At 39.9% G+C, this 25012-nt stretch overlaps 1 protein-coding gene across 1 annotated transcript in view; it reads left to right on the plus strand.

The window, feature by feature from the left end:
* Positions 1–25012, plus strand: part of LOC146475447 (uncharacterized) — a 132440-nt gene that overhangs the window by 75133 nt on the left and 32295 nt on the right. The window contains exons 68-101 of the mRNA XM_085115840.1: positions 145–426; positions 1539–1706; positions 1924–1956; positions 2180–2461; positions 3159–3326; positions 3911–3940; positions 4489–4770; positions 5630–5788; positions 6699–6746; positions 7163–7195; positions 7863–8144; positions 8792–8956; positions 9760–9792; positions 9973–10254; positions 10915–11082; positions 11228–11260; positions 12068–12349; positions 13201–13359; positions 13936–13986; positions 14482–14514; positions 14630–14911; positions 15666–15833; positions 16324–16356; positions 16857–17138; positions 17725–17886; positions 18341–18373; positions 19241–19522; positions 19948–20109; positions 20205–20252; positions 21333–21365; positions 22405–22686; positions 23479–23646; positions 23837–23869; positions 24404–24685. Of these exons, the coding sequence (XP_084971966.1) occupies positions 145–426; positions 1539–1706; positions 1924–1956; positions 2180–2461; positions 3159–3326; positions 3911–3940; positions 4489–4770; positions 5630–5788; positions 6699–6746; positions 7163–7195; positions 7863–8144; positions 8792–8956; positions 9760–9792; positions 9973–10254; positions 10915–11082; positions 11228–11260; positions 12068–12349; positions 13201–13359; positions 13936–13986; positions 14482–14514; positions 14630–14911; positions 15666–15833; positions 16324–16356; positions 16857–17138; positions 17725–17886; positions 18341–18373; positions 19241–19522; positions 19948–20109; positions 20205–20252; positions 21333–21365; positions 22405–22686; positions 23479–23646; positions 23837–23869; positions 24404–24685 (5223 nt within the window). The remainder of the gene's footprint in view (positions 1–144; positions 427–1538; positions 1707–1923; positions 1957–2179; positions 2462–3158; positions 3327–3910; positions 3941–4488; positions 4771–5629; positions 5789–6698; positions 6747–7162; positions 7196–7862; positions 8145–8791; positions 8957–9759; positions 9793–9972; positions 10255–10914; positions 11083–11227; positions 11261–12067; positions 12350–13200; positions 13360–13935; positions 13987–14481; positions 14515–14629; positions 14912–15665; positions 15834–16323; positions 16357–16856; positions 17139–17724; positions 17887–18340; positions 18374–19240; positions 19523–19947; positions 20110–20204; positions 20253–21332; positions 21366–22404; positions 22687–23478; positions 23647–23836; positions 23870–24403; positions 24686–25012) is intronic.

The raw sequence follows: 25012 nt of genomic DNA on the forward strand, positions 1-25012 counted from the left end.
AAACAGATTGGAATAAAAATCCCCAAAGAAACATTTTGAGATTGCAGAAAAATGGACTATAATTCTTAGAAAATGGCACATGTTGGGGAGGGCGGATTGCTAATCCATTGGTTACCTTATTTAATTCCGCACTCCTCTTTTTAGCAAAGGGCGTCGGTTGCTTTAGAGACACTGGCCGACGAGCTATACCCACCATGGAAGGTAGAAGCCGTCTTTTGAAAGGAAATTACCAAAGAAGACGGTACGCTATCCAAAAATGCGCCCTGGCTGCACAGAGACGAGGCTTCAGAATGTTCGCACTGCAGAATGGAGGATGGTGTGCTTCATCGCGTACCGCTTATCGAACATTCGCTAAATACGGAAGATCAAAGAAATGCAGGAGAGGCAAAGGAGGACCTTGGGCCAATGATGTTTACTATTTGAAAGGTGAGTTTCATAGGCTAAGTTTGTTCTATAATCTAAACGCTGAGGATACAAGGTGGAGGGCTAATTTTGAGACAAAGTTTTCAAGATATTTGGACGACATCCGCCATGAAGCCATCTGCAATATCACTAGTTTGTCAAACGTTCGGATCACGAATAAAAGCAAAGATAACTAAGGATGCGTTCGATTGACCCTATTCCGGAATAGGAATACATACAACGATGACAAGAAATCCCTCATAAGAGGTTTTAAGAGTTACTGGAGTACGAAATGGCTCTTAAATTATCATGTTTCAGTGAATGTTTGCAGAAATGGCTTTCCAATTTGCTTAAAAAGAGAAATTTAACAACTATTCCGCTTATTCCTATTCCGGAATACGGTCAATCGAACGTAACCTTAGGATAAAATGTCCTGATATCGAACTAAATTCTCCCAGCTATTGCCTTAAAAATATTTCGAGTTACGAGAGTAGTTCTTCATTTGGACGTCATGTCACCAATGTGAACAGACGCGACATAACATTATAGCAGTATCATGATGGCATGAACATACAACATAAAGAAACAAAACCAGATCTATTCTTTAAGTCGTTATGTACAAGTTCCTATGCTGTTGTGCCGCTATTGTGAACCAGGCTAAAAGGACCCTAGTCAGCCTCCGCCATTTTCGATGCCATCAACATTATTAATATTGCATGGTGAAGCGAAATCTTATTGCTTTACTGTAAGTTGTGTTCCTGAAAGTAAGTTTCATTATCTTTAGTAGTTTCACAGTGATTTCGTTCATTTCGACATGCTCCGAATTAAATATAAGAGCCAAAATCTTGCAAATAAACAAAAACAAGGCGTGGCTGACTAAGGCCCTTTAAACCAAGCAAACCTCTCATAATCATCCCATGTTCAATCAGCGCGAGTGGACCAATTGTTTTATTAAAACAAAGAAAAACCCACTGCTTGCTCTTGCTAATTTCATTTTGCAAGAAAGACCATTCAATGGCCCCTATTTCTAAGGCATTGTATAATGGCTGATATCCCATGGTCGCTAAGCCAATCAAAACTCTGAAATTGCATTATTCAATGATCCAGTTTTTAATAAAAAAAACTATCTGCTCTAGGCTCCTGTCGCACGCAGGCAACAAATGGCAACTGTTGCGTGTTCCCGTTCGTCTATAAAAGGAGACGATATTATCGCTGTACCAAGAAAAATTCTGCACGAATGTGGTGTGCGCTTACTCCAAACTACGACCAGGACAGACTCTGGAGCTACTGCCGTGGGGGAAGAGGTACATGACGTGAACATTTCGCTCAATATATTTGTCGAATTTTTGTCACCTTGAATGTAATAGGCCATTTCCAAGTTGCCTTGAACCTCATTACAGAAACGAGGCTATGTTTTGACTTGATTGATTGATTGATTTTTTTGTCTATTTATTTACTTAGTTTCTTAATTATTTGTTTATTTATTTAATTATTGTTGTGTTTATTTTAATTTTTCTGTAGCTCGACCTATAAGAGTCACTCCCTCGTTGAGAGGTAAGTCGGTGATACGCGACTTCCAACTTTGTTCCTTTTTTCTCGTCTGTTTTGTTGAACACACTTCCAACGTCTTCAGTTCAGAGCATCGCATGTTCTTTCTTGTCTCCCAAAATGTCTTGACTGTTTGGATCACGATTGAACTCAAATTTATGGCTAAATAACTTGTTTTTTCCAGCTCTATTATGGTTAGAAACTTCTGACATTTTCCATTTTCATTCAGTGCAGAGATTAGGGTGCTTCAAGGACACATCGCGCCGAGCCATCCCTCAACTGGATGGAAAAAGTCGCCTTCTAACTGGAAATTACCAACGACGTAAATATGCCATCGAGAAATGCATTTTAGCGGCAGCCAGGCGAGGTTACAGATTTTTAGGACTCCAAAATGGCGGCTGGTGTGCGTCAGGACCGCGGGCTCAGACAACCTTTGCAAAGTATGGACGATCCAACAGATGTAGGAATGGCAAAGGAGGACCCTGGGCTAACGAAGTCTACAGGATTTCAGGTATCTTTCGAAGTTAACCCAGAAAAAGTTATGTAAAAAACGTACCCCTACTTGTCGTTGTGCAATTGACAAACTACTTTGATCACGTGGTAATCATACCTCTGATCACGCGCCGATCGCAACTTTCATTATATGATGATCACAGTGTCACACCGATTATCAAGCAGCGATCGAACCGTTGATCACGTGCTAGTTATAACATGATCACGTGGTTATCATACCGTTTTTTTACACTCCCTCTTTTATCACGTGCGTTTGGACCGTGCATTTGCTACTGAGCCAGTAAAGCACGATTGCGTAATAGGAATCTAAGGCGTGGGCTTGGGAAAAAAACAGGAAGTTGAATAAATTTGTAATTGCAAGCCATCTGATACCAAAACAAGATTTTTCAAGTCCTTGGTGTCCTTGGTGCACTCTTCAAACAATATCATAATTCACAAGCTTATAAGAGCGTTGAGCCTAATTTCAACCGACTCTTTAGCCAGGTCTATACCTCAGTTGTTAAGGGGGTCAGCTTCTAAAGAAACCGAAGAAGGCGGATTCGCTCTGGCGAAGGGTTGGCACTCAAAGCGTCAGATCTCGAATCTATGTACGGTGGCCAAATTACCATATCGACTTAGATGATAAAACCAAATATTCGTTATATATCGACTGTGCCCATTTTTTATGCTTTCTTATTTGTCCTATAAATTTTTAGGTAGATGCAGATACCGCACAACGCAAGGATATTGCTGTGTGCCGTTCAGATACCGCGGGCGCCGATACAATGGTTGCGCAAGAACTCGACGCGGAAGAACCTGGTGCGCTACCACTCCTGACTACCCCAGAAATAGACTGTGGGGGTGGTGCAGAGGAGGAGTGAGACGTAAGTCGTAATTTTCTTTATTTATGTCTCTGTAAATAAACTACGAATCAAAACACCACAACAAACAAACAAAGGAAAAAAATTACAAACCAGGACAACGTAGAAACCAAAAGAGAAATATGAACTTTTCCCAACACGTCGATTCTTAAGGAGCCTTCAAAAGACAAACTATAAAATTTGCAAAATAGCATTGCCAAGTTAGCAGACAAGTGTACACCCGGAAAACCTACACATAATTGTGTACAAAATGTGGTTGTCGTCATTGTTGTTGTTGTTGTTGTTGTAGTTTTGGAGGTGTTTACAAAGTGGAACGAACAGTGCATTTGCGAGACATTGACACCTCTCTTCTTCTGATTTCAAATCAAAACGACTGAGCAAAAATGTATCTCTAAGATGTCCTGTCCATTATGCTTTTGTCTATATTGACCTTTTTACCTTTTGGGTCGGTAGCTTATTCTAAAGTTTGGTCATTCAAGTGAAAGATATTGAGCAGTAATATTTCAATGACCTTGACTACCGTCGTGCATTCGGCTGCGATTACTTTCTAGATTTTTATAAACCTAATCAAACCTTTGTCTTTGCAGCTGCACCAATCAGAATTTCTGGAACAACTAGTAAGTGTACTTCTGTTTCTCTGTTAACACATAGTAGTCACCTTTTCCTGCGTAACTTTCCTTCGTCTAGAGTTTTTCTTGCAATTTATTAATTTGTGGTTAAGTTTAAGTCCAGAAAAAAGAAAAAAAAATTCAGCGTTGTATGACCATATTCTCATTGAAGCTCTTTCATGTTGCTGTGCATGTTTTGCAGATCGAGGAACAAAATAAGAACTAATCACTTTATTTAAGTGTCAATGTATTTAGCGCAGAGCACTTATTGGCGACTTTTTCCAGATCGAATTGGAATTTAGAAATGTTGGTTTTTGAGGAGAGGGGAAAATTTGAGAACCAGCAACAGACTCAACCCACATTTGACGTCGAGTCCGCGAATCAAACCCGGGCCACATTGATGGGAGGCGAGTACTCTCACCACTGCGCCATCCCTGCTCCCCTTAAATTTTTAAAATGTTTAACTCGCCTGCTCATTCGTGTTCTCGGTATGTTGTTCAAGCGTGAACTTTAACGTTGACCATTGAGATCTCAAATTTCTGTCTTTCTTTCCTTAGTCAAGTCCCTTGGATGCTACAAAGACACTGCACGCCGAGCCGTCCCACAGATGGATGGCCGCAACACACTGGTGACGGGTTTCTACAGAAGACGAGCAGACGCCATCTTGAAATGTGCTTTGGTTGCTCTGAGGTTCGGTTACCCAGTCTTCACTATACAGCATCAGGGATGGTGTGCTACTGGACCGAGAGCTCACGTGACCTACCGGAAGTACGGACGGTCCGATCGATGTAAGAATGGCAAAGGAGGTCCATGGGCCAATGACGTCTATGTGGTGTCTGGTAAGTGTTGAGAAATGGCTCTGTTTGAAATTTGTTTTTTGCTTTATATAGAAGCCACAATACTAGTGTTCTATATATTGCATCTGCTCCCAGTTCTCAAGACTTGAAACAGTTTATTTGCCTTGGAATTCAAATAGTAAGAGCTGAGCCCAGTTCCAGGGATATTTCACAGCACAATAGACAATTCAACACATCATTGAGACACGTTTTTCAAACGTTCAAAAACCCACGCGCTTTTGCGCACAAACCCAAGGAGAACCGCCGTCCTGATGGGTACATTTTGGAGCTAGGAGGGAGGGAGGTGGGGTGTTGTTGCCGTTGCGTCGCTAGGCCAAAACCTTGACTGGAGGTAAGCAGGCAAGAAAAGAACACCTATATAATTACCTTGTTTGTATTAGAAGTGTCGAAGAAGTGAGGACACTTTAAAGGTCTGACTATTAAGTCTGACTAATTTAAATACGAGACGCAAAAACTTGAAAAGCGAGTGGTGAAATGCTTGATTTCTCAAGAAATCATCATCATCATCATCATCATCATCGTTTCTCTTCGTTCCCTCCAGAGCATAGGGCCGGGCGATAAGAATACTGGGTGATTTATTGCGTCTCACAGCAAGTGCATCTCGGTTAAGATCCTTTCGTTTATAAACTAGCTTTAATCCAAACGGCTGAGACGTCTGTCAAGTGCGTCGTTGAACAAAAACGAATTCGGTAATCTAATTAAATAATCTGAGATTTCAGGAGTCTGCCTGACTTCCACATTTACATCAACACATCAGAGATTACTAAGACGTCTGGTATGCTCATATAAAATCCCCTTTTGTACAAATGCTGTCGTTAAAGTCCAACTTTCATTATCATAGGTACCTGCCGCAGGAGAACAACAACTCGATATTGCTGTGCGTTCCCGTTCATCTACAAAGGTCGCCGTTACAACAGCTGTACAAGGAGAAACAGCAAACGAGCATGGTGCGCGATGACACCCAACTACGATCGAGACAGGAAATGGGGCTACTGTGCTTGTATGTTATTCTTATTGTTCTTCTATGAATTGACTTTTTCTTTAGTAAATCATGAAACGCGAAATAGAGTTTGTTCACGGAAGCCATTTTGGAGGACCGAAACAAGAGAATGATTTTCCTTTGCGAAATAAATTTTATTTTTATCAAAACATCTTTCTTTGTTTGGCTCCTCCAACATGGCCGCCATGAACACACTCGATAGGGAAACTTTTAGAGTCGTTTCCACTGGAATGTTCAAAGTAATTGAGAGTTTACTTTGGCTTTCCTTCACTACGCTATGCCATTGGTTGAAAAAGCTTGCGCCAATCACTTGACCAATCAGAAGTTAAAGCAAAACCAATCATGACTCACCCGCATGTAGTTTCCCGCGCTTGACGCCACCGACTTTCAACTTCTGATTGGTTCATTGTTTTCAATATCCTTTCTGTGATTGGTTGTAGTGATTACTTGATTTTAGTTTTACGACACGTGATTAAAACCACTTCATCTCGTACCCAGATGCTTTTCTTGGGAGTAAACTTCTGGTCTTTCCCAGAAACTTGAAATCATTGAATTTCTTTTCTGAATACGGTAGGTGAAATATTACCTAAATTTATAGCGATAAAACTGATCTTAAACATCCATCTTGTGCAATAGGACAGCACAGTCTTTGTGCTAAAAATGTTGAGCGTGCGCAGTTATGCTATGTGTCACATTCCTGACACATGCAAACGGATTTTGCCAGATGTTCTTTCTGGAAGAGTGGGAAGATATGGGTACGAGATTAAAACCCACTCTATATCGCCATGGATATACTCCCTATGCTGCCAGTATTGCAAGGAAAATTAAGCTGCGCATAAGTGTATATCTCTTGGATGGCAATTCTTATTCTTCATAAAGGAATACGTTTTTGCTTAATTGTTTCTTTCAGCTCGCCGACCTGTGAGACCACCTCGCCCCGTGGTGCCCTCATCGCGAGGTGAGAATTTGAGTAATTTCTCCCAAATTTTTGTCATTATAACTTGGCATTTAGTAACACAGTCACGTTACTGAAAAATCAGTTGTGATGTCTTTGATAATCGTTTATCTAGACGATGTCAGATTTAGTTCAGTTCATCACGGAGCATACTTTTTCCAGCCACTATCCATAATAGGCCATTTTACAGTTGTGTGCTTAGTGTCCTGGCCTTGGATTGTAAGTGAGGCTGAGGTTGACCTTGTTTTGATACAAACCTCACTGCTTCTCATATGCAGATCATGCTGTTCTTATGCTAACTAGGTTGCATTTAGGTTAGTAGGTTACATTTCGGTTAGCATTTAGGTTAGTAAACACACAACTGTAAAATGGCCTATTGGCTTCTATTAATTCTTCTTTGTTTCTTCTCTCTTCTGCAGGACGAGTTGTACGAATCAGCATTGGATTGAAAGGTTTGAGTAAATCTCAGTTAGTAAAGAGTAGCAAAAAGGCGCTCAACCCTCGCAGTTCAATCTTCAAAATAACAATTCAATGACGCAAAACTTTTAACCTTCGTGAATCATTAACCAAGATTCTGCCAAGACAATAAGATGTTTCGCCGTCCATTTCTATGCGTAGTAGTTGACCAACAAAACAGATCTTGAGTTCAAAATCTAAATCAAGTTAGATAGCTAGTCACTGTAGTATAACAATGACAACTCGAGCTTCCTTTAGCCGGAGGGGTCATGCGCTTCCCTAAAGGATGTGAATAATGACTGTCCTTTGTTGCCGAAGATATCTGTCTTGTGTTTGAGTTGAGGCCTATCTCAAACAGGCTCTTACGTGGGCGGTCAGACCCGCTCGAGATCTGCAGTAACGCCGACAACTGTTGCATTGAAAAATGCCTAGAGTGGCTGCCGAGTGTCGTCGGTCATGTGCACACTGATATTCTAGCTGGCGCTGCTCTTCTACGGCTGACGTGGCCTTCCTCAACAGTGCACGCCATTTGACTTTCTGGAGTGCCTCTTCCTCCCAGGTATCATGCGGGATGCCTGGCAAAGGATGCGAATAATCTCTATTAAAACGTTCTTCCAAATATTGCAAACCCACTCATGAGCTTGTGTTTTCTTTTTCTCCTAGCTTACGGTATCGGTTGTTTCAGAGACACTGGGCGAAGAGCCATCACGACATTAGAAGGCAGAAGTTTCCTTCTAACAGGAAGATATCGTAGCAGACGATACGCCATTGAGAAATGCGCTCAGGCTGCATTCAAACGAGGTTTCAGATTGTTTGCATTGCAGCATGGAGGATGGTGCGCGGCATCGAGGAATGGGCATCGAACATACGCTAGATACGGAAAATCAAACAAATGTAAGAATGGAAGAGGTGGGCCTTGGGCGAATGACGTTTATGTTCTGAGAGGTAAGCTACTGCATGAGAAGGGCTGATTTGTTTTTTCGATTTTACAGGGAAGTGATTGTCATTTTGTTTCGATGAGGGCAGCGCGCAGACAATCTCATTGAAAACTTGCGCTAAATAACCCTTTTGTTTCTTGAAGAAATGCACCATATACCTTATTCCAAAATGGCAACTATTTTAATATTCCTTCTGTTGGTATTTTTATTAGCCCTTCTTGCATCGTTCTTAAGCACAAAAATCAAAAAAATATTTTACCTCGAACGAGGCAAGAAGGGGCCTAATTTGAATGCACACAAAAGAATGTTTAAATGGAAGCCATTTTGGAATAAGGTTTATTTCTCGGCTTAATTCCTCTTCCTTTTGAGTTTTCTAGTTTGGTGTCTTCATTTGTTTCCATTTAACTTAGAGACGTAGACTAGCAAGGGAATAATTTAATGTCGCAGTAAAACTCTTCGTGAATAGTTTACATTTGTCTGTTTAATTTGAATTGTTGCATTTTGCCTCATATGTTATCATCACAGCCTGTCAATCAATGCCTGTCTTTATACGTTGCAAACTACCGCCTTTTTACCAACTTCGGAAAAAGGAAAGAGGCTTGGAACTAGTCTGGTTGGTGGGGATTATAAGCTTATTTTTACTTTTATTTGCAGGTTCCTGCCGTGTACGATCAACAAGAGGCAACTGTTGCGTGTTCCCGTTCATCTACAAACGCCGTCGTTATAACCGCTGCACAAGAAGAAACAGCAAACGAGCATGGTGTTCTTTGACACCCAGCTACGATCGAGACAGGAAGTGGAGCTACTGCGGCGGCGGAGGTACTTACAGCAGTTTTACAAGAGTAATAATGCCAATAAGTTTTGTCCAGTAAATTTTGCTTGTTCTTCTCGCGAAATGTCGACATTGTTTTGTCTCGCCGTGTATCGTGATTGGTGGAAAAATTTTACCGATTCAAGCTAATTTTCGCCCAAATTTCGACGATATTTTCCTCAGCCAAACGAAACGGGTACGATAGCTCGCATTAAGAAAAATTTACCTATGCAATGTTTCGGTGCATGCTGAACAAAGCGAATCGTAGCAAAATTTCTCAAGCTTGACGCGAAACAGTGCACAGCTACAGAGCCAAAAAGTGAATAGAATTCTGGTACCACAAACACAGCACACGAGCTTGGCCTCATAGTAATTACTTACGACTGAAGACTCCACTTACACTTCACATTGCAATTAAAGAGCCATTCCCAAGGAAGCATTATAGATAATTTAGGGAATGCTTTCACAAACAAGACGACGTTAAAAACTTGTATAAAGACAACAATCGTTCTTATTCTCTTTGTTTACTTCGCTACGGCTCGCTTTCCAATGTTTTTGTTTTGACATCCCGGTATCATCTGTGATCTGTATACCGAACAGACTCACGGCAGAATAGAAGCTGTTAGTTAAGAGCAAAACAAGAATTACGACAGTTGCACTGCAAAATCACATTTTGTCAACCTCGTATGTACTGGCACTGGTCAAATTTAGTGTCGGATCTTCGCCAAAAATGGAAATCGTCAATAAGGAAGCAATCTTCGATTACTCATTTTTTATTTATTTAATTAATTAGTTTTATTTCTTCCACCAGGTCGTACAATCAGAATCACATCAACCATAACACGTAAGTTCCTTCCACAATTTTTGCAGGAATAAACTCTGTGTTTACTCTTTAAATACTAAGTAAATTACACAAAAAAACATTGCTAGGTGATATAGGCCATCATAAGGTGTCTCGTCATTGTGTTACTAACTTAAACCAATCGCGAATTAACAGACAGTTGACCTTTAATGATATTTCCAGTTCAAAAGGTTGGTTGCTTCAGGGACACATCTCGCAGAGCCATACCAATCATTGATGGATCCAGCTCTTTGTTAAGAGGAAACTATAAACGGCGAGCGAATGCCATTGGAAAGTGCGCTTCAGAAGCCATCAAACGTGGATACTGGCTCATAGGAGTCCAAGATGGCGGCCAGTGTGCATCTGGACCGCGTGCACTGAGGACCTTTGCAAAGTATGGAAGATCCAACAGATGTAGGAATGGCAAAGGAGGACCCTGGGCTAACAACGTCTACAGGATTTCAGGCATGTTACAAATCCAACTTTCATTTTTTTTTTTCTTTTTTATAGAGTATGTACAAAGTGGCCATATTGGATGAGCAAAACAATTGAATGATTTTCCTTTGGGAAATCAAAATCCACCGACCGGTTAGCTCAGTTGGTAGAGTACCGGACTACCGTGCGGGAGGTCGCGGGTTCCAACCCCGGCCGGACCACCACTCAGGGTCTTTAAAAAACTGAGGAGAAAGTGCTGCCTTTGCTCTGACATCTGCAAATGGTTAGACTTTCTAGTGTTCTCGGATAAGGACGATAAACCGTAGGCCCCGTCTCACAAACCTTGTTTGTAAATAACTCTGTGGGACGTTAAAAAACCCACTCACTGTTCGCAAAGAGTAGGGGACGTAGTTCCCGGTGTTGTGGTCTGATCTTTGTGCGTATATTCTGTATATCCCGGGTCCGCAGTAATTGGCCATAGCTGTTGCGGTATCCCTGTCCATATTGGACAAAGCTAAATAAAATAAAATAAAATAAAATAAAATAAAATAAAAATAAATTCTATTTTTATGCAAATATCTTTTATTGTTAGCCTCCTCCAACATGTCCCCGTGAACACACTATTGATTATTGATTACTTTTAGTTATTTATTTATTTTTCACGCCTGTAATGACACTCCTTTTTATTAGGAACTTGTAAGCAACGCACGACCTCTGGATACTGCTGTTTTCCGTTCACGTATCGCGGGCGAAGGTACAGCGGTTGTGCAAGAACAAGACGTGGACAGAGATGGTGTGCAACCACTCCAAACTATCGCAGAAACAAGAAGTGGGGTTACTGTCGTGGAGGCAGAAGACGTGAGATGTTTTTGTTGTTGTTGTTGGACGTTAGATTTGTTTAGTTGTTCTCGTAGGAGCATTTCACAGGATTTTTGTTCCTTATTGTATCTGCTTGTATTAGTCGATTCCGTTTTAATCGAATTTTTTATCATTAATTCTACAGCTAGACCCATACGAGTGACACCTCGAGTCACAAGTAAGTGACTGTCTACTTTTTAGCTTTACTGCGCCTTACAAGATACTATACTATACTATACTATACTATACTATACTATACTATACTATACTATACGTACTATACTATACTATACTATACTGTACTGTACTGTACTATACTATACTATACTATACTATACTATACTATACTATACTATACTATACTATACTATATTTCTTTTGCATGAAACAATAAGGGAAAGGAAGCTAAAGAAATAAAACACGAAAAATGGCGAAGCACTAATTTTTGGTGACCCTAAACATTTGTGTCATTTACTTTGCAAAATGGTCTTTGAGTTGACGACATTTCGAAAACAACACTTACTCGCCCATCCTCTTCACCGCCAGTGGGCATAAGGCCGCAACAAAACACCGTTATTTCCTACGATCTTTGACCGATTTCTGTGTTTCTCCTCGTCTGTGACCCCCAAACCCATGTGCCGTAACTATCAATATAATGCTCTATTCTTTTCTGTCAAGATCAAAAAGAATCAAAATTTGTTACACGCTGTGTAGGCCCATTAATATAAGTGCTGTTCAAAGTTGAAATTTCGTTGGGCGCTGATATTTACGGAGGAAACTCAGAGGTTTCGGGACTTCTGTCCCTTCAAAAGTGAGTCAGTAGTCTTAAAATGTCTATTAAATACAAGCGCCAAAAGCAACTCCAACTTTAAACACCACTTAATGTCAAACTCTGTTTGTTTTTCGATATATTTTTCTCGTTTAGGCGTCCTTGGGAGGACAAATTTAACGCTGAGTAATATTTTTTTGTTGTTTATTTGTGCAGTCAAATCCCTTGGATGCTACAAAGACACTGGACGCCGAGCCGTCCCACAGATGGATGGTCGCAACACACTGGTGACGGGTTTCTACAGAAGACGAGCAGACGCCATCTTGAAATGTGCGTTGGTTGCTCTGAGGTTTGGTTACCCAGTCTTCACTATACAGCATCAGGGATGGTGTGCTACTGGTCCAAGAGCCCACGTGACCTACCGAAAGTACGGACGGTCCAATCGGTGTAGGAACGGCAAGGGAGGTCTGTGGGCAAATGACGTGTACCGAATAACTGGTGAGCTTACTTTCATTGTCATTTTAGATTTTCAGAAGATTGTTCTCGTTGTTAATCTTTAACACCTTCAAAGAGGAATATAATCTTTCTAGTTAGTTGGATTCTACAAGAAGGGAAATTGAGAGGGGAGGATAGGAATAACCAAATCTCAATCTCCCTTTGCCGTGCTTGCACATGTAACTAAATTGAAGCTGAATTTCCTTCGTTTTTCACTGTAGAAAACCAAAATGTCCTTTGGGTGGAGGGGGGACCTCGCATAGGCTCCCTTGCCGAATATCAAATGATAATGAACCATAAGAAATATTTAAGAAATGATTAACTGCAGTAAAATCTATATCAATCCTCACTGGTGTAATTCAGGCTAGTAACAGTTTATATATTTATGGTCATATGTCGTTTCATATAATTGAATTGTTCAGTTTTGCATTCATTCAGAAAAGACAGACCGAAGTCAAAAATTCATTTAAAGCTAAGATGTAGTCTTACTATCGTTTGAATATTAGGCCTCTTGAATAGGGCTTCTGGAATCTGCCCCAGCTGGATTATATATAGTAACTACCACATTGTGCGTGCAAGAATGCGTTCTCAGAAGTTGATGCAGAATACTTAATATGATCGTACATAAAGTAGTTATGCTTATACCAAAGATAGCTATATATGGAGAGCCAAGTGGAAAGGTAACCAATGTTTGCACGAGTTTTATTGGTCATTAATAAGTCAGTTGTATTGAACAAATGCAGTATATCCTTAAGCATGTTTAGAAACATATACACTTTCTCCTTTTTCAGCTCTTCACAGAGGACCTTGTTTGCTCTCGACGTACATTCATTGATACTATTTTTGGCTTGTAGGAACTTGTAGCAGGAGAACAACATCTCGTTATTGCTGTTCATTCCCGTTCATCTACAAAGGCCGTCGTTACAATGGTTGTACAAGAAGAAACAGCAAACGAGCTTGGTGCGCCATGACACCCAACTACGATCGAGACAGGAAATGGGGCTACTGTGCCAGTACGTTACCATTTCGTAAAATAAATTGAGCTCGCTCCATTCTGCTTAAGGGGTCATAAACATTTTTTTTTTTTCGATAAAACTTAGTGCACCTTCTGAGACTGGTGTTAGAAGATTCTGATTCTGGCGTGAAAACTTGATTTTTGATTAGCCGCCATCTTGAACGCACAATCTTGTTTTGTCGATTTCTTGGAATACTCACGAAATCTTCAAAACTAATCAAGGCCAATGGCAACATACCATGCCAAATTGGTCCCACACGAGTTTTTAGAAAGAGCCACGTTGTTTGGGTGCTTTTGTATGGATGCTGAAAAGAATTACCAATGTCTCAATTTGTCCCCCTCAAGGATCAACCCCTCTCCCCACCTCTCCTTGATGAAGATTGATTTTTTCGGGGACAGCAAATTTTAACAGCAAGGTTTAAAAACCTTACTTCCTTACTATTGGTAACTCTTTATGGATTATTAAGTTTGCAAAATAAAATGCCCGTCATCGAGTTGGAAGAGCTTCTCTGCGAACTTTGTACTTGGACCTTTTGCTCCTGATGGTTGCTTCTTTACAACTTTTTCTCTTTAGAGCGAAAACGTCCAGTAAGGCCAGTACCACCCGTTGTGCGACCTCCGAAAGGTATGACAGTATTTGGTACAGAATAAATCACTTCATTTAAGTGTCAATGTATTTAGCGCAGAACTCTAATTGGGGACGCTTTACATATCGAGTTGGAATTTAGAAGTGTTGGTTTTTAAGGAGAGGGGAAAACCGGAGTACCCGGAGAAAAACCTCTCGGAGCAAGGACGAGAACCAAGAACAAACTCAACCCACATATGACGCTGTGTCCGGGAATCGAACCCAGGCCACATTGGTGGGGGGCAAGTGCTCTTACCACTGCGCTTTCTCTGCTCCCCTGAATAAAGTGAGAGTTTTGTTGATGTGCATCAGAGTTGAAATTAGCGTGTCCAATTTGCATTGTCTGTTGATTTTCGAGAAATTCGCAAAATTTACAGTCCACTAAAATTTCCAGGCAAATCTTATTCTCGTTTGCAGAAGCAATGAGGTTCCGTATACGTGAGCTTCGAACGGTAACAATTTTCTTTTTTTTGTGTGTGTTTCCAATTTTAACAGGAAGGATCATAAGAATTACTACAAATCTGAAGGGTAAGAATTGGTTGTTTTATAATATCCCGATCGATAGATCTAACAAATGGAGAAAATGATAAGAAATGGTTAACATGCAACTGTTAACTTTCCATTTCTGTTCTTTAAATTATAGCATACAGCATCGGTTGTTTCAGAGACACTGGCCGACGAGCCATATCTCCACTGGAAGGTAGAAGTCGTCTTTTAAGAGGATCTTACCCCAGAAGACGGTACGCTATTGAGAAATGTGCATTGGCCGCACAAAGACGAGGCTATAGAGTGTTTGCAGTGCAGAATGGAGGATGGTGTGCGTCCTCAAAGAGAGCCCACTTGACGTTTGGTAGATACGGGAAATCAAACAGGTGTAGAAAGGGAAAGGGTGGACCTTGGGCTAATGACGTTTATGTCCTGAGAGGTTAGTATATTATCCAGTTGGAAGCCAGTAATCTTAATCTCTTATAAGGCGTTGATGTCAAATTAAAAGCATTTGATTGTCTTACCAAAGAGAGCTCACCTGGTGTGGCTAAATAGGGAAAACGTTTCCAAGATTTTGAAGCAGTTAAAGAGGTTTCAGTTCTGTCCTCACCTTTGACTTTCACCTGAAGGAACTCGTCCAAAGCAAAGTTTTCGAAACTAGATTATCAGGCTTTTGTGGTGATATTTTCGAACCAGACTTACCTAGAAAGCCTGGTTGGGCTAGACTTTCCTGGCTTCTCCGATGGATGTGGCTTTGTAGTCTTTTCAGGTCAACTGAAAGCAAGTTTGACTTAAAAGCCAGACTTACCTGGTTTCTCATTTCAATTCCTCGTAGCTTAAGCCTTGAAAGCTTAGTTTTACTATGCCAGGCAAGGCACTCCTTCACATGATTTAATCAAGTGTAATAGAAATAGTAAAGAATCACAATCGGTTTCACGACCGCGGTTTATACACCTTTCATCCACACAAGGAGAAGGCTTTTGCAAGCTCAATCCGTGCTCAAACCCACGTGTTTTCCTCTCCCTTTTTACGTTATATATGATGCACGCAGTGTGCCATTTCACAGTGATACAATGGTAAAACACGAAACAATGCAGAGGACCACACAATGTATCGGTCTAGATACAAGGGCAGTTACGCTTTCCTTGCTGCTAATCAGGGCTCGATCATAATTGTATTTTGTGTTTTGACAGGTTCATGTCGCACACGTTCCTCAAATGGTAACTGTTGCGTGTTCCCGTTCATTTACCGAGGCAAACGATACAACCGCTGCAGCAGAGTTAATTCCAGACGCCCCTGGTGTGCAAATACGCCAAATTATGACGTAGATAAATTGTATGGTTACTGTGGTAGACGAAAAGGTAAGTGTAACCAGAATTATCTTAAGAGTGGTTATTAAGGTGTTTTTGTTCTCATTGTAAACTGTGATCACATTTTTTTAATCACGTCTTGAAACTTAAATTAGTTTGCGATGTCTGTGATGTATAACGTGCATTATATTCCTTTTAACGAAGACTTACAACAATTTGAGGTAAATTCTTCTGGACTAATTAAGTAACGTTTCTGAAAAAGTCGGGTTTCATAAAGAAACAACAATCACAGCCGTTGAACCGTCTGCAGGCTCTCCCCTCTCTTGCTTTACCTCCGTCAGTAGGAGAAGCCCTGCGTGTCTATCCAAAAATGGTTTACCAGCAAACTGTCCAATCACGTTACAGCAATCCTAATCGTTTGCTGCTGCAGAACAGCCGTTATATACCCGCTATCAACCTATTACACTTTACCAACAAATCTACATATTTTTATAAATAGTATTTAAAAATGCTAATATTTATGAACTGTTCTTGTAAACAGTGCGTCCAATAAAGATGACACCTTCAATTAGAGGTACGTTTTTCAAGTTTCCTGACCAGCTTATAAATTCAACATCCTTCTACTAAGTTAGAGATTATAACTTATGTTTCGCGTTTCTTTCAAACAGTTAAAATAAGTGCCCCCAGCTTAAGGTGCTATACCAGTTTTAATTCATTTCTCAGGTCAGACCGTATGTTATATGGTTCTAATGTTTGCGTCTGTAGATGAAATTCTTAAAGCATTTTATTGCAGTATTAATTACCCTGCTGTTTATTATGTTGTACAAGCTGTTTCGTAAGAATGAACTTCTTAAGTCTGATCACACTAGTGAAAGCTACTGGGCAAGTCCAATGAGATTTTGCCACGTTTGAGGCTTAACAAAGGTTTTATTTCGGGCGTTAAAGGAAGTGAAGGAGTTATTTCCTCATCAACGATAACATCATACACTAACTTCTGCTAAGGAAGCATTATTTTTCCAGATGATTTTACACAGGATAATCGATCAATTTTAACTTGATATTTCTCAACTGCAGTTCAGAGAATTGGATGCTTTAGAGACACCTCTCGGAGAGCCATCCCACAACTTGATGGAAGAAGTGTGCTCTTGAGAGGCAATTACCAACGACGAAGATACGCCATTCAAAAATGTGCCTACGCTACAATTAAGCGTGGTTACCGTGTGTTCGGTGTCCAAAATGGCGGCTGGTGTGCTTCGGGACCGCGCGCTCAGTATACCTACAGAAAGTATGGACGATCAAACAGATGTAGAAATGGCAAGGGAGGTCCCTGGGCTAACGATGTCTACATAGTTTCAGGTATTCATATTCCCGGATACCCCTCGGCTTTCTTCGTCAATAATGTAGTTCTCAATTGGTCTCACTACAGTGCATCACTTATCCCAGGGGTATAAATGCAAGCTCGCGATCGGAGAAAACCCGGTTTTTTTCGAGGCCAATGACACTCAGAGAATTTCATTTTCGGTATCCTAATAGGTTTTACTCTGGGAAACGGAACACCGTTTCTAAAAGTAACGATGGATCAATTTAATTTTGTGGCTTTACTTCAGTGCGTGGAATATTTTAACCACATGGATGGCAATCCTCATGTGAAGTGTCTTCTTTTCCTGAAGATAAGCTAAGCGGGAACGTGCGGTACACCAATATGTCAACCAGGTGCGCAGAGAAGGTGGACTGGAGCCAAGAGACTTCAAATATTGTTTCATTCGAAATGCACAACCTGGGCCATTTTACTCTTCCCCCACCACCCCCCCACCCCTCACCCTGTAATCCTCGAGGGATCTTCCCAGTTACCTAAAGGCCTTAGTTGTACTCCTAAATCTTTCAGTCATTTTAGTAGCAAACATAATGAAGCTTCGTCTTTCACTTATTTCCCCGTTTATAGGTAGATGCAGGCGCAAGACTACTCGAGGAAACTGCTGTGTGTTTCCGTTCACTTACCGCAGGCGTCGATACAACAACTGTGCCAAGAATCGTCGTGGACAGTCCTGGTGCTACATTACCCCGGATAAGAAGCGATGGGGCTACTGCAGAGGAGGACGAAAACGTACGTTCATCTCTCTGCTGATTACTTTACTTTCGTGATCCCTAGTTTATTTCCTCGTTTATTGACTATTTTTTCTTTGTTTGTTTATTTGTTTGTTTGGTGATATTTTGCAATTTGCCTTTGTTGTTTTATCATTTTAAGTTTTTGTTTTTATTTGTTTACTTGTCTCCTTGTTTGCTTGTTTGTTTTTGTTTCGTGTTGTTTTGTTTTTTGTTATGGTTCGTTTTGCATCTTGTATCTGAGTGTGTAGTACACGTTTTCCCTTCATTCTTTATTTTGTTAAGCAGTTTCTCTTTTCGTTGCCCTTGCTTGCCATTATTCCATTTCTGATTTTTCATCTTGAGCAACTCAAATTTTGACTAAGAAATGTTGCATTAATTGAACTCGTTTGGATTTGCTCACGTTTTTGTCAAGGATGTCTGTACTACTAACTAAGACTATTTTACTTCCCTAGCTCGACTAATACGAGTTACACCTTCAGTTCGAGGTAAGTGATGAGTTCAGGTATAACGGTAAAGCCCTACTTCATACAGATTAAAAGAGATTGTCAATGGGGATGCTAAAGTCAAAATTCTACTTTAATAATAATAATAAGAAGAAGAAGAAGAAGAAGAAGAAGAAGAAGAAGAAGAAGAATAACATTTCTAATGCGCAAATTTAATGAAATGTTCAAATGCGCATGACAAGATTAAAAACGGAATAAAAAGGCTAAAAAGCTAAAATTACAATCAACAGTAAACTTACAATGATTAAAAAAAACCTTTAATGAATACATAACATAACTAACATTATTAAAAAAAAATAAGCCGAAATTATTTCAGTGATTTCCCATAACACAAGGGAAGAATGTTAAAACGCCTACGTCCATGGATGTCCATGGACAGATGTCTTGGTGCTGAAAATTCCATAAATCAGCTGTTACCTATTTAACAAATTGACGGCCGTTTCCTATGCTCTATACTCTTGTAGACCATGACGTCATAAAATGTTCAAAACTCAATTGGAACCACCAGCCGCAGACGAGTGCTTTCACTGCCAAGTTTTGCACTTTTTATGGCGTCATTTTATGCTCTATAAGAGTACAGACTATAGCAAACTACCGTAGGTTGTTTTTTAGAATAGCATGGACAACAAACGAGCCGAATTGGCTCTATTTTCTGTTGAGAAAGCGCGCGCGTTACATCTGATGTCATTTTTATTGTCTGTTTTCTTACATACAATAGCTATGAGCCAATCAGCGAGCGGGAATTTTGAAAGCTATTGTAAAACAAATGTCATCGAAAAGATTGTTCTATTTACTCGCCTTTTGGTCGCACTTGATACTATGCTGATTAAGGATTTTCTTTACATATAGCCAAGTCCCTTGGATGCTACAAAGACACTGGACGCCGAGCCGTCCCACAGATGGATGGTCGCAACACACTGGTGACGGGTTTCTACAGGAGACGAGCAGACGCCATCTTGAAATGTGCGTTGGTTGCCGTGAGGTTCGGTTACCGAGTCTTCACTATACAGAATCAGGGATGGTGTGCTACTGGACCAAGAGCTCACGTGACCTACCGGAAGTACGGACGGTCCAATCGATGTAGGAACGGCAAGGGAGGTCCGTGGGCAAATGACGTGTACCGAATAACTGGTAAGCTTACTTTTATTTTCGTTTTAGATTCTCAGAAGACTGTTCTCGTTGTTCTCTTAGCCAATCAGTTGTGAAGCGGGGTTTTGCGCTGTCTGGTTTAATAAAATATGCCGGTTAGCAAAGAACATATGGATTTCCAAAACACATGACAGGATATTAAAGTTAGAGGACTTTCCGAGCTTCTCGACACTTTTCTTTGGCCGTTAAACGCCTTTTATATCTCTCGCTTCTCGTGTCTACATTTTTTTCAATTTCGCCAACTTTGTCTGTGGCTTTCGTAGGGGGCACCAAATGAAATTATTTTCGAAAAGGTACGAATGCGATTGGAATTTTTAGAAAGACGAAATGAGAAGGAACGTTATGTGCACTGAGTTACATTTTTCATTGTCTTTACATGTTCTTTCCTTTTTAAATTTTTTCATTAGGAAAATGCAGAAGACGTACCACATCTCGATACTGCTGCAGGACCCCATTCATCTACAAAGGAAAGCGATACAACAGTTGTACAAGAAGAAACAGCAAACGACCATGGTGTGCCCTGACACCCAACTACGATAGAGACAAGAAATGGGGCTACTGTGTCCGACGTAAGAGTTTGAAAAAGAAAAATTTGCTTTAATTGTGTTCTGAAATTTTATGCCAAGTTTATTTAATTATTTATTTTGCAAATTAATCCTTATAGGTCGAAAGCCTGTTAGGCCAGTTAGACCGTACATACCTCCTCCAAGAGGTGAGTCGCAAGCTTTTTAACCTTAAGCTTTTACCAAAATGAGACGAATGCTTTTCATTTTAAAGAGTGTTGACATGCTTATGATGCGATATGGCTGGTTAAGTGGTGTGGTGAAGTAATATATCAAACACGAGAAAGAGTGTTTCCTCCGATTTCCAAACACCGAGAAGTAGGTTGGAAAAACGAGGCGCAGCCGAGTTTTTTTTAACCAACTTCGAGGTGTTTGGAAATAGGAGGAAACCCTCTTTCGAGTGTTTGATATAGCTTCTCAAACTATTGATAATTCTTGGAGAACTTCAAAGCAAAAGTTCACAAAACTTTATGCTAATTAAGATCACGTTTCCAAACCTCCTTCACGGTAGTGATTTTCTTTGTTTTCTTTTGATAAATTATTAATGAGTTTGAGAAGGTTGAGGAAAGGGAATGAAGCCACCACGTTTGAAGTAATATTTCTCAAACTCATCAATAATTCATGAAGAGACATAGGAGTGAAGGAGGTTTGGAAGTGTGATCTTTTGAGAACTTATGCTTTGAATTTCTTCAAGAATAGTCAAGGTTTTTAGAACTATAAGAGTGTGTTATCCGATGTCCGGCCACTTTGAAGTTAATTAAAAGCATTAGGCTGTGTCTTGTTATTTCAACTCACTTTTCATTGCTTGGAAATTGGATGAAACACTCTTCTTTGTGTTTGATATATTACATCAAACACGAGGTAGGATGTTTCATCCGATTTTCAAACATAGACAAGTGATGACGAGTCTTTTCAACCAACTTCTATTTAAGGTACGGCTTCCCAAACCATTAATAATTCTCGGAGAAATTCGAAGCAAAAGTTTACCAAATTTTATGACAATTATTATCCCGTTTCCAAGCCTTTTTCCCGTTACTGATTTCCATTCTTCATAAATTATTAATGATTCTCAAAAACTACTGTCAAAACTAAGATGCCTCCACCCACGAAGACAAAATGGCCTTTTTCGCCAAGTTTGTTTTTTCATTCAAGAGTTTCTTTTTATGTTAAATTAAAAATTAAACAATTTTCAATTTAATTTAGTAAGTATTTATTGTATTTTGTTGCAGCTCGAGTCATTAAGATTACAAGAGGATTGACTGGTAAGTGAATGGTGAACATTTTTATATGAATCGATCGTAGATATGACGTTGTGCTCTGGACATAGAGAAGAATCTTTTAGAAATTAAAAATCAAAAACGCAGAAAACTTTGTCTGAATTTTTGGCTAGGTAGCACGAAGTTTCTGAAAATTTGGGCAGTGTTTTTGTGTGTTTTTAAGAAGTTTTTATCCGGTGAGCTATAAAAGATTTGTCAACGAATTCTATCGTGAACACTGACCGCAATGTGGAAGAAAAAAACGGATTTAGACAATAAAAATGTTTGAAGACTAACCGAACTGATAATCTGTGAGAGTTGATGCATTTCAAATCCTCGTAAATTACTTTGTTAACTGAATATTTAGCCAAGTCAGTCAGTTCAATTATGAGATGTTTACATGTTGTATTTATGTTGGGTAAATAAGCCTGATCAAAACAGAAATCGATCGAATAAAGTATAGCCTGGGATGTGATGTCCAACGCATGCAATCTTGAGGATTGATCACTTCTTTTTTCTTTTACGAAATCATGGTGGTTAAACAATAATAATAATAATAATAATAATAATAATAATAATAATAATAATAATAATAATAATAACAATAATAATAGCTCATTTATATTGCGCACATATCCATTATTTGCCCGAGGCGCTTTACAAAAAATTTACCCTAAAAAATAACTTAGAAAACTAAGACTAGCAAAATACCTTAAAAACTAGAATCTAAAATTAAAAATATGATAACGAGTTACTCTCAATAAATTTGGTAAATTTAAAAAAGGAATGTCTTGAGTTTTTTTCTTAAATAATACGTCGTATTTCCAAAGGAACAGTGTTCCAAAGCTTCAGGGCGCAAACAGAGAAAGCCCTGTCACCGTATGTCGTGGTTTTACAAGATGGCTGCATTAGTAGGTCTTGAGAGTTCGAGCGAAGAGACCGAGTTGATTTCCGATGTTCGAGGAGTTCCATTAGATAAATTGCGGGCAAAAACATCACTTAAAACAAATAAATGATGTTCCTTACCATCTTATGTTACCTACAGCTTACAGCATCGGTTGTTTCAAAGACACTGGCCGACGAGCTATAGCTCCATTGGAAGGCAGAAGCCGTCTTCTAACAGGAAGCTATCGCAAGCGATGGGATGCTATTAGGAAATGTGCTCTGGCGACTGAAATGCGGCGATACAGAGTGTTTGCGGTTCAGCATGGTGGATGGTGCGCATCGGCAAAGAGAGCTCATATCACATACCTCAAATACGGGAGATCACGCAAGTGTAGGAAAGGAAAAGGCGGGCCTTGGGCCAATAGCGTTTACGTTCTGAGAGGTTAGTATTGCTTCACGGTAAGAATATAGGTTGACTCAAATCTTACAAATTTCAAGTTTTCAAGTTCAAGTTTATTCAAAAATTCAAAAATTTAGCAAATAAGGGAGACTGGCCCGCAGGTAGCGAGAGCTAATCTATGCGGGCCAGACTTACAACTGTTTAAAGATAAAACTAATATTATTACAGTTATTACTTATTACAACCAAAGACAGAACAAATAGAATTTAGGGGAGGTAGGGAAATCAAGAGTAACACACACACACACACACACAAAAAAGAAAAAAAGTCGAAAAATTAACGAGCTGCAACTAATTGGCGAGACCTATTTCTGTACTATGATAGGCGTTTCACTATAATCATTTTCATTTACCAAAATATTGAGGAGAAGCCGGTGAATTTCTCCTTTGAATTCTTTCTTAGGTAAATCTCTTATAAGACGCGGTATCTCATTCCACAGTCTTACGCCAAATCGCGAAAAATAACTTTTATGTATTTCTTGTATAAAATTTTGGACGTAAACGTTTCCAGAGGTGGATGATCGAGTGTTTGATATGGAGATGTGATTGGCTCATTTGTGGGAAAAATTTGATTGAACCAAATTTAAATAGGCCACTTCCGAGTTACTGTGAACCTCAACTCATTATAAACACGAGGTTTAGTGCAAAGTTGGAAAAACATAAAACGGCATTTGAAGTCTTTTTCTTAAATATTCTCGTTGGTTGTCACCGAAAACTGAACTGGAATTTGTCGACGCTGGAAATTAAAGGTGCAATGTTTGTTTGCTGTTTGCAGGATCCTGCCGCACTCGAACCACCCGCGGCAACTGTTGCGTGTTCCCGTTCGTCTACAGAGGCAGACGTTACAATCGCTGCAGCCGAGTTAGATCCAGACGACCTTGGTGCGCGCTTACTGCAAGTTACGACAAAGATAAACTGTATGGTTACTGTGGAGGACGAAAGGGTAAGGAATTCACTTGCGAAACAATATTCGAAATGATGTACTATTCCGCCCTACATATTGTTATTTAGCAGGGATTGGGCAAAAAATTAAACTGGGATAAGTATTTACTGTCCACAGAGTGACCTAAATCAGAATAAGTTTCATTTCAATAATTATTTACAAATAACGTTTTTTTTTTCTTTTTCTGCAGCGCCTGTTATCAAAGTTGCGCCCTCAATCACAGGTAAGTGCTGCTGTTTCTTTATTGATTCCAAAATCCGTGCTACATAGTTCAACTAAAAACAAAGGATCAGTTATTAAAGGACAGTTTAAACGGTGCTTAACAAAACCACGCGCGTTCTAAGCCATTTTCAATTTTACCAACAGTCATGTCTAAACATTGTCTCCTGCCGACGGTCACAAGAGGGCTTGCATCCCAGACTAGAAAACTATTTATCTACGTACCTAAAATAAACCACTTATAGACAGATTTGGAGGCCCACTGATTGTCTTGAGCCGCGGCCTAAGTTAGACGCCGTTTAAATAACTGGCCCAAAACGTTTAACTTACAATTATTATTAGCATGGCATCAGCAAATATTTAACAAGTCAGAACATCGTCCAGCATTACTTTAAGAAAGAACAATTAAAACCCAATACAGGAACATATTTTTGAGCCATGTTGAGCCATGTATCAAGGGCGAACCCGATTCTTGTGTTAGCGAAAGCCAGGACAGTTCGATCATTTAGGACACATTTTTCTTTTAATTTTATTTCAGTGCAGAGAATTGGTTGCTTCAAAGACACTTCTCGCAGAGCCATTCCTCAACTGGACGGAAGAAGTCGATTCCTGAGAGGAAACTACCAGAGACGTAAATTCGCCATCGAAAAATGTGTACTTGAAGCTGTGAGGCGCGGTTACAAAGCCATCGGGGTCCAAAATGGCGGCTGGTGTGCGTCCGGACCGCGGGCTCTGAGAACCTATGCAAAGTATGGACGATCAAACAGATGCAGAAGTGGAAAAGGAGGACCTTGGGCCAATGACGTATACTTGATCTCAGGTAGGCAGGGTGCCTATTTCGTCAATTTCTCTTGGTTCTCGTTAACTTTTTAGTTCTTTCTCTCTCTACTTTTAGTTATGGAAGCAGCTGTCAATTTGGGCCCCGTCCTGCGACTACGCCCTGCCACCCCTCCCCCTTCTTTTACAATCTTTAACTTTCAAATTTCAAACTAGTTATGTCCCCAGTAATCTCCCTCTTCCCTCTTCTTAAACAGAAGATAAAGCTATTGGAAGGGTTGCTTCATTCGAGTGAGCCAATATACACGTTGCAATTTGTTGGCCGATTTGTTTTTCCTTTTGCGTAACGTGGGATGAAAATAGGCCTGAT

The sequence above is a fragment of the Pavona decussata genome, unplaced genomic scaffold, assembly GCF_977016875.1.
Source record: "Pavona decussata unplaced genomic scaffold, jaPavDecu1.1 SCAFFOLD_84, whole genome shotgun sequence".
In the NCBI taxonomy this organism is placed as follows: Eukaryota; Metazoa; Cnidaria; class Anthozoa; order Scleractinia; family Agariciidae; genus Pavona; species Pavona decussata.